The sequence below is a fragment of the Brugia malayi genome, assembly GCF_000002995.4.
Source record: "Brugia malayi strain FR3 genome assembly, contig: Bm_v4_ChrX_scaffold_001, whole genome shotgun sequence".
NCBI lineage: Eukaryota > Metazoa > Nematoda > Chromadorea > Rhabditida > Onchocercidae > Brugia > Brugia malayi.
In genome coordinates, this window is record NW_025062479.1 from 16,083,908 (window position 1) to 16,093,700 (window position 9,793).

The 9,793-nt window shown below is 31.0% G+C and overlaps 2 protein-coding genes across 3 annotated transcripts; both read left to right on the plus strand.

The window, feature by feature from the left end:
- Positions 1-468: 468 nt before the first annotated feature.
- Bma-eef-1B.1 (EF-1 guanine nucleotide exchange domain containing protein) lies at positions 469-4,985 on the plus strand (the record flags this gene model as incomplete). 2 transcript variants are annotated; one of them, XM_043075037.1, is made up of 7 exons in its annotated part: positions 469-613; positions 1,054-1,209; positions 1,711-1,856; positions 3,616-3,831; positions 4,243-4,324; positions 4,705-4,823; positions 4,947-4,985. In XM_043075037.1, 7 exons carry the CDS (start codon positions 469-471, stop codon positions 4,983-4,985), a joined length of 903 nt encoding a protein of 300 aa, XP_042930971.1. The 2 variants fall into 2 exon arrangements, with proteins under 2 accessions (XP_042930971.1, XP_042930972.1); XM_043075038.1 differs by having other exon boundaries at positions 1,723-1,856.
- A 2,811-nt stretch (positions 4,986-7,796) lies between these two features.
- Positions 7,797-8,538, plus strand: Bm18022 (Uncharacterized protein; the record flags this gene model as incomplete). The annotated part of the gene is made up of 2 exons (XM_043075039.1): positions 7,797-7,858; positions 8,424-8,538. The coding sequence occupies 2 exons, from the start codon at positions 7,797-7,799 to the stop codon at positions 8,536-8,538; spliced, it is 177 nt and encodes a 58-aa protein (XP_042930973.1).
- Between the last annotated feature and the right edge of the window lie 1,255 nt (positions 8,539-9,793).

The window sequence follows — 9,793 nt, forward strand, 5'->3', positions numbered from 1 at the left end:
GGAATTACCACAGATCTTGCAACTTTGCTAAATTAGGGATTTACCTTCACAGAGAAAAACAAAACCCAACTAGGAACTGATCTCGGCTAATATGATAATAAATGCTGTGTGCGGTTTCGGTATGCAACTCTGCTAGACCGTAAGTGCAACGTATGACGTAGCGATAAGAAAATTTTTTGGGGAAGTTTCCTGCGGGTAGTTTTTTAGCTTTTTTAATTAATCATTACAAAAGTAAGTTGTAAACGTAAGTTGTTACTAATTAAGTAGGTTGAATAGGCGCTTTTGTTCAGATCGATTTGCAAACAACTGAAACAGTTTTTGAAGAGTTTTTATTTGAATTTGAAGCATTTGCTCTTGAAAAGAATATTTTGTGATGCATTTGCTTCATGCAAGACAGGTGCGTTTTGGTTTCTTATCATTAGCTGATTGTCATTTGTTAATTAGAGTGTGTAGATCTATTACAGGAAAATGGTGTCGGTAGAAAGTCTTTTGTCAGAGGTGACCACATTATTTGGCTACCAACTGACATTGAGAGCAGCGGATGAATTATTTTTTGGTGATAAAATGCTCTACCACTACCACTCAAACGATGGATCAAAGAAAGGAATATCTGGTTTGTTATTACTTATTTAATTCTTTATTCTATTCTGGATCGCTATACAACTTTATTCCTGTCGTTTCTGAATATTGTCAGGTTATCATTTATTCCAAGATACTTTTTGAATTAGAGGTATGCGTTGGTATTTATTCTCTGTTCTAATTCCGGCAACCGCTAGATAAAATAAAAGCGAACATGCACATAAGTTTTCTTTTGTTATTGATTATTTCATTTATCTTGCAAATAAATTCAACCGTGTTTCCTTTTAGACTTATTTGAAGTGTCTTTTTTTGGTGTTCATCTCATCATACTTTTGTAATGTTAGTCTCAGAAGGTACTTGCAAATCGTTGTTATCTTTATTGTATAACATGTATTCGTGTATTTTATTTGCTGGGTTGCTGACTTTGACTGCAAATGTAAAGAGTGTCACTGCAAAATTTCGAAAAACTTTTAGATCGCAGTAGTCCAAATTGCATGAATAAGAGGAGAAATCAGGAAGGCAAATGTCCTAGTAACAGTATGCATGAAAAACCTGATGGATCAGATGGCTTACGTGACGCTATCGCTAATGCCAGAAAAACACTGAAGCGAGCGCTGGATGATACTAGTGGTAGGTAAAATCATTATGTAGTTGGTGATGAAGGGACTCCTGTGTCGAATAATGGTAATGAGTTATTATGGATGGATGACGTGTATTTTATGCAGCAAGAAAAATGCATCATTTTATTTTTTGATTGATTTGGTAATTTGTCAAGTTATTTTTGCTAAGATTTATTTGATAGTCGGCAGTGTCAACCTGTTTATTAAAGCGGCAACAATGACATTAGTGACTATTGATTAAAATCACTTAGTCGGCATTATTTTGGGTTGCACATTTCCGGACTTCTCCACTCATTTATTAGAGCTCTTTCCCAGTAGTTGCGTGACTACACTTTGGATGTATATAATAACTACGTGAATTATTACCGAGCAAATACTCTATAATCTTTACCTACATATCATCGGCAGGTTGTTTTCATTTCTTGGGAAATATATCCTTTACCTGTCATTATTGCTATTCTCATAAACTGACCTATAGCAAAGAAATTCAGTGCCAAGATCTTTTTTGTAGGTTCATTTTTAGAAGACCTAGCTGGTAATGCATTAGCAAAATTAACTGGAGAAGTTGTCGCGTTAAAGAAAGTAAGTGATGAAATGCGAAATGAAATCCAGAAACTACGTGAAGACTTCCAGAAGATACTGAATTATGCCCACCAGGTCAGCGAATTTTTCAAGGAAGAATTTTTCATACTTTTTATTTAAGTTCCAAATATTTTCTTTGATTTCTCTAAATTTGTTCTATGTTGATGCAACATTTTCTCTGGTATGCCTTTGTAGGATTTAAAAGTATTTTATGAAATCTTGCTAGCAGTATCTCTTTCTCTATAAAATTTATGTGAAATAATTTAATACTAGAATACTTCAGGGTAAAAATAATAGATGAAATATTTATAGTAGGCGATGCTTTTTAATAAAGTCGCGTTTGTTGTCAGCATACTTTTTAACTTTTTTGGGTTGTAGTGGTTAGTAAAGCTCAGTATAATTTGCAGTCAAGACCTTGCATATTTTCCGCATTGGAAAGAGTTGGAAGTAGGACATTAATTTTGGGCGATGGCAATCTGTCATTCAGTCTTGCATTTGCTCGCTTGCATCCTGAGATCGAAATATATACAAGTGTTTTTGAAAGCTATTCTGAATATATTACGAAATATCCTTCCGGTGAAAAGAATATCATCGAACTTCAAACTAACCATTCTCATGTCCATATTTTATTTTCGATCGATGCCTGCTTACTTCCGGAAAATTGGACCGGGTTTTACGATGATATTATATGGAATTTTCCTCATCACTGTGGAAAAACAAATCTTCGTAAAAGTCGTCAGCTAATTCAGAAGGCATTTGCAAGTATTGGCCGGTTATTGTTATTCGGTCGTTTTCATATCACTCTTGCTAAGGGACAGAGTGGATTAGATCACTCGTCTATATTGTTTAGGCGATGTTTCAAATACCGACGGTTGCCAGAACATAAGTCAGATAGTTGGAATATTATCTACATAGCTGCTGAAGAATACTTTATTCTTCAGGAAGCTTCCATTTTTCAGCCAGGATTGTTCCCTCCATATACTAGCTCAGGATATCATAATTCGGAACGATCTTTTAACGATAAAATTGGGCCGGAAACTCTTACTTTCGTTAAAAGTCCTGTCGTTACTAAAGTCAAAGAACTAACTGAGTATGAAAATAAGATTTTTAGAATCAAAAGAATAGCTCATGAATGGCGACCATTTTTTCATAGGGACTTATCAATTGTTTATTTGAATCCAGAAAAAGCTACTGAATTGGAGAGGGTTTTATTTTTCTTGGTTGAAGAACTTTGTGGGCATATTTTAGTGGACTTTTATGAAGTCGTAGACAGGAGAACATATTATTTAGGACTACCTAATCACATTTACCATTTTGTGTGGCAGAGCTGGAGGATTCCACTATCCAGAAAACTTTGTAATTCGATTCATGAAGAAATTAAATTGACGCTTAGTGATCGTTTCATCGAGCAGCATCTACAAATGATTGTGACCTAGTTTGAAAATTTTTTGGTTTCAATGTATCTATTCAGCATTTGTTTTCAAATAAATTGTTCTCATTGAAGACTCGTGTTTTCTCCATTTTGTGTTTTATCTTTACATTTATTTGTATTCTTTAAAAAAAAAAATTTTGTTTAATAGTCCAGAATAATGGTATATTGCCATCTTGTTGAGGTAATAATGGAGCCCGATATCTTGAATTTTTCCTGTGACGTGGCTATAACGTTTCAGTTCTTTAAGTTTGCATAACCTACCGTCGTCGTATAAAATAGCGCTTCTCGCGATGCAAGCTCACTAAATTATTAAGTATTTCAAACATATTTTTTCGTAGTCAGTTTATAGAATCTTTTGATGTTTCAAGAATTTTGAAGTTCTGGATGATCATATTGTTTTAGGGTCATGAGATTTCTCTACCTGCTTTGATAAAGGAATCATCAGAAATTCAAAAACCATTAGAAGTATCAAAAGAGGATTTTGATTTATTTGAATCATCGGATGAAGATGATGCAGAAAAAGAACGTATCAAACAGGAAAGGCTGAAAGCTTATGCTGAGAAAAAGGCAAAGAAACCAGGATGCATTGCCAAGTCTTCTATTATTTTGGATGTGAAAGTAAGTTTTTTTCTCACTACTTTAGATGAAGAAATAATTTTTTTCCTATTTCAAATTTATTTTTTCCTTCTGCATGAATAAAGTTGTATTTATTGAACAGTTCAAGGAATGTATATTTTTGATGTAGTAGTAAAGTCCTGAAGTGTATCATATCACCATTGAAAAAACACTACATTGAATAGTTATGTAGTTCTTGAAATTCAAGAAGTTACTTTTTACAGTGGTTTAAGAAGCATTTTTTTAGAAGTAGAATAATTCATAGATATAGAAATTTTAAAAATATAGTTCCTTGTATTACTTAGTATGTGGTTACCAATTTGAAACAATTTTTCTTTAAATAAAAAATCAGGAAAATTGTGTTTTGTCTGTTTTTTTTTTTTTTTTTTTTTTTCACATACTGTTGAATTTTAGCCTTGGGATGACACGACAGATATGCAAGAAATGGAAAAATTTGTTAGGAGGATTGAGAAAGATGGTCTCGTTTGGGGCGCTGGTCAGTTTTGTTTGTGAAATTGTTATTTGCAAATGTGGAAAACTGTTATGTATAATTAATGCCTAAATATAGTTGTTTGCTGCGTACATGCCATTATAACTAAGAAATGTGCTAAATCAGATCGCGGGATATCTATTTTTTTGTCTTTTCTTGAGAGCTGAAAAAATCAAAAGGAAAAGACCGTAATTCATATTGGTATGGTAAAATTCCTTGCAACTTTGTTATGATCAAGAATATGTCGAACAACTTTGATTTTCACCATTCTTTGAAATGAAGTAATCATTTGTTAACTGGTCTCCACTTTCTTTTTGTGGAAAACTTCTGGATATTTTTTGATTGAATATTGTTGCAGAACTTTGTTTTATTCCTCTCTTTTTCAGCAAAATTGATCCCGCTTGCGTACGGTATTAAAGTGCTGCAAATTATCTGCGTTGTGGAAGATGAAAAAGTTTCTGTGGATGATCTTATCGAGCAGATAACCGAAGAAGTATCGGATCATGTACGTTTTTATTGTTTCTGTTTTTAAGATTGTTTTCCTTCTGTTTATTATTTCATATCTCCACTTTTCGTTTAGGCAAAACTGAAATTCATATGACATGACAAAGCACCTTTTTAATTTCAGGTGCAGAGTGTCGACATTGTTGCCTTCAACAAAATTTGATAAGTAAATGTGACTTGATTAAATTGTCTTTTTGTCTTTTCATTTTTTCTTTTTTGAAAAATATATTTGCTTATTGATAAAATTCTTTGACTGTTCAAACGCAAAGAATCGCTTTGGCACTGAATTTTAAAAATGCTTTGTTTTAGGATTTTCTGAGAGTTCGACTAATTATCTCATTTAAAGACTCTCTGCAAGATAACTTGTTTCCTTTTTATTAGAAGTAGTTGTTTTGCAACCGCTCATTTATTAGTTTCTCGGCACTATCGGCCTTTTATTGAAACCAGTGACAAACAAAATATTAAGGTGGCTAATCTTGTCAACAAAAATTTGACAGGTGTTGCTGTTTTGATTTTACCATGTTATATAGATGAGAGGTACTCACATGCATCAGTAGTATTTTGTTCTCCTGTCGTCTCACATAACAGCCATACCGAAAAAAGAGGTCCTCTGAGAGGAACGAACATCTGTGACGTAATTACTAGCACCTTAACTACACCGCTATTGTTTTCAGATGAAACAGTAAGGTAGTATGCCCCAATGTTTTCTTTGAAGTGGATCGCCTTTCGTTCAATTCATACTACGGTACTGTCGTGGATGATTTGTTATGTGTCATTAAATTTTATTGGCTCTGTTGGTAGTTATATAGGTTTTTTTGACCAGTCTGAAATACCTTGGAATGTAAAACTGATCCTCGAATTTATTCAGAACGGCATAATATTTGTTTATTTATAATAAAGTTTACAAAGTTATTTCAGTTGTGCTACTGAACGCCAATTCGAATAAAACTTAAAAAGTTTCACAATAGCTGATATGTTAATGCTCTGAAAATGTTATAAAAGATGCAAATGTATTGAAGTGATATCGTGTAGTTTTATTGTTCAGGTATATTGATATATTCATAGCAACAAGGAATGGTATATTAGATTAGAGTTTATTATTTTTATCAGATCTGACAGACTCTGGTAGATTCATTTGTTTTTGGAACAGTGCACCAATCTATCTAACGTCAGTAGTGGCTTTAGAGGGTTCTGAATACGCTTCTCCAAGATACCAAGGTACTCCTTGTTCGATGCTAATTAGATGCAGCTTGAGCAGTGCATCCGTTTAATCTCCTAATATTTATCATGTAAAACTGATTCCTTACTTGGAATAATTAGCATTATGAACAATCCAAACGAGCTAATTTCGCATTTCTCCTCGCAAAGCTAATAATTTGCATTAGGTCAAAATATTCCAGCAAGATATTAATATAACATAGCTCAATATCATCATTATTTGCAGAAAATCCCATATTTAGCAATTAAAGTAATGTCATTGTTATGCTTATTGTCTCATTTAAAATTACATTTGCAAGTTTCAGTTTTGATTTCATATAACTGATCATATCGCACAATTATCTAAATACATTTCTCAATGCAAGCAGCTGTTTGAGGAAGTTCAATGCATTATTGAACTAAGATTAACTATGAAGCTATCCAACCGACATATTTCATTTACCATTATTCGTGCAACTTAATCATAATTGGTAAGCATCACTTCCTGAGTTAATAATCTATTCACAATTTTCACCACTGTATTCGTTGAATTACTGATGAGTTATAATAGCTTTTGTTTTGTTAAATCATTGTGAATAAAAGTAGAAATAAGTGAATGGTTTACCATTTATTTATCATTTTGATATTATCATAAATAAATTTTCCTAAAGTTTTTCATTGTCATCAATTGTAATCTCATTATAACTCTTCAATACAATAATTAATTTTCCTCTTCCTGTTGCTCTCTTACTATTTGCGATTCTGTGGACTTTCCGCTTCCTCTCTTTACACATGCGATGATTATGTACTCAATTATCTTCCTAATCTACTTTAGCTTTTAAAAGTCTTTAGGAAACAATCATAGATACTGTAGTTTCTCAACTTCAAATTACTTTAACTAATTAGAAATGTTTTCTTTTTCTTTGGTGAAAAAAAATTTATTACAAACGATTCAAATGTATTCTAAAACATTTCATTATTATATCAATTGCATGCAGTGTTCATTTTTAACGATTTTTTATTTTCTAAATTATTAATAATCAGAGTAGATCTGATTAAGAAGAAATAATCACATATTTAAATATTGAAGAATTTCCTCCAAATTATACCTTTAAAAAAAAAAAAAAAAGAAAAAATGTCAAGAAATGGACCAATTGAAAACACTCAACTAAACCTCTCTCTCTCTCTCTCATCCTCCTTCTCTCTTTTCTCTTCATTGTTAATGAACAAAACGTGAAGACATATTGGTGGAGAGGGTATTGAAGTACTTTACTATCCCATTTTCGTCCTCAATCACATCTTAATATTCGTTCCATCTTTCTTCAACCATTAATTTCGAGAGATATTAAACATATGTTACTCTACTACTACTACTTCTACTCCTCCTTTACTCTTCAATTTACAACAATCGCTTGAAAAATCTGTTAAATCCTCTCTAGGTGAGATAGATAATACATTCGTTATTGTAAATTAATGTTTGTCTGTATACTGTATAAATGGATTCTTTTGCTTGGATTGCTACATTATGTACCTGAGGAATACTACAATATCATATTTTCAGGGATAAGACTCAAATTCTTCTGAAATCTACTGGAAAATTTCTGATCGAAGCGTTTCATTTTTTTTTTTTTTTTTTTGATAAAATTTTATAAAGGAATTATGTGATGAATAATGCAGAAATTTTGACAAATAATTATTGTCCTTTCCAGCTTAATAAAAGGGGTATTTTGTTGAGGTTAAAATAAATGAAACAGGTAGAAAATAGTATGATTATCCGATGAATTGTAACTGCCTCAGTGAACGGGAAAGTATTCGACAAAACTGTGTCCAGCTTAGCAGGTGGTTCTATTGTCCGATTACACTTTTCTGTTATATATCATTGTTATATGAAACAGTCAGATGCTGATAGTAAGTAATAGTCCCAATATTATTAATTTAATAATGCTGATTTTTTAATTTCGATATTACTTTCGTTCAATATTAAAGACATTAAAGATGAAATATAAAATTCGGAAATAGAGTTTTTAAAAAACTTAAAAAACTAGAATTGCCGTAACACCTTTCAAACGTTTCAATGCACTAATTCCGATCAGTTCCAAACATTAGCGATCAAAAATCTATTGTAATAATTTTGGATGAAGTCACTGCAAGTTATTATTGAAAAACATTTAAGTGTATCATTCCGAGCAATTTGATGTTAATATTTGTTGCAAAGTTCATTTAAATCGAATAAATTAAATTTAATCAGTCTATTTTGTCTCATGATATTTTGAGAGACAATGATATTAATTAATAATAATAATGAATAAATAATAATATATATTAATAATAAATAAATAATAGCAGTAATGCTAATAATCAATGATACCAATAGAAAAAGCAAGACTAATCATTACTTATTCAGATCTATCAATGCAGAAGCAATAAGAATGTTCAAATCACGGTCAATGATTACGAATAATGGAGCAATTCTGATATTGCTGCTATCTGGGATGTATTTAGTTATAATTGTTCACTGAAACATACATACACCATAGCTAATTACTCGGTCGAACTTTGATGAATCATTCTTACCCAAAATTATTCAATTTTAATGTTCCTACCTGTATGAATTTTCTGGGTGATTTATTCGATGGTTAAATGTTATCAAAGAATGTCATTTGCTTTTGCTTATCTGTATTTTTACTTTTATTTCCTTAAAATAGAAGTGTTAATCTTTTATGGTTATATTTTTATCAAATTCTAAATAAATATGTGCGCGGAATTCAAAAAATTCAGAGAATTAAACGTAAAATCGCACGGCTTTGTTTGCAGCCAACACTATCAATAATAAAAACTTAGCAGAAGTACTATTCATTAATTCATTCTTGAAAATAAATCAAAAATTTATCACTATAAAATTTAATAGGATGAAAAATTCTTTCATTTCTATACTTTTTTATTGAATTTTTTTAAATATATAGCACTTATTAATTAAACTACTTATTTTATGTTTACATTAATAATATTGACGATATTAAAAATAAGTAACCAATTCCTTTTCTAAGTCCCTCATTTCATCTTCTCTTCATGTGCTCATTTCTTTGATCAATGATTGTAATCAAAGATTTGAAAGCATCTCCTTGTCTCATACTTTTTTTAAGACAAAATTTCAATAAAAAATGACGAATTTCGTTACTACTTTGCAAAAGAAAGAAAGAAAGAAAAAAAAAACGAAGACGAAGAATAAGAAATAGGGAGAGAGAGAGAGAAGTGAAAAGAGGAAGAAAGCTGAAATTTCTTTGTGAGCTTGTGAAATAAGCACTAGATATTATTCATCAAGGTATTGAACTAAAGAAAAGGTAGCACGAAAACTCACCTATTGTTCTGCCATTTTCTTTCCTTTTTCCCTTCTTCTTCTTCTTCCTTTTATCCGTCACTAGAAATTGCAACTGTTGTTATGTAAAATGCTCAAAAGAAAAGTTTCATAATATCGTATAAAGTTAGCTATGAAAGAAAAGCATAAAATTTTGCTTCTGTCATTAAATTTATTAATTTTATATTAAAATTATTTAAGAGATAATGAAAAAAATAATGCTATGAACTGGTAAAATTCATTTATAAATAAGCTAATGCACTATTATTTTCAACGAATTGATCAGCTGGTTTCAATTAAATTTTATTAATACAATTTTTTTAAACGAATAAGTTAAACTGCATACTATTTGTTCATCTATATTTATTTTTGCTGAATATCAGTGATGTCGTTACAGTCCTCAAACATTAAATATAATT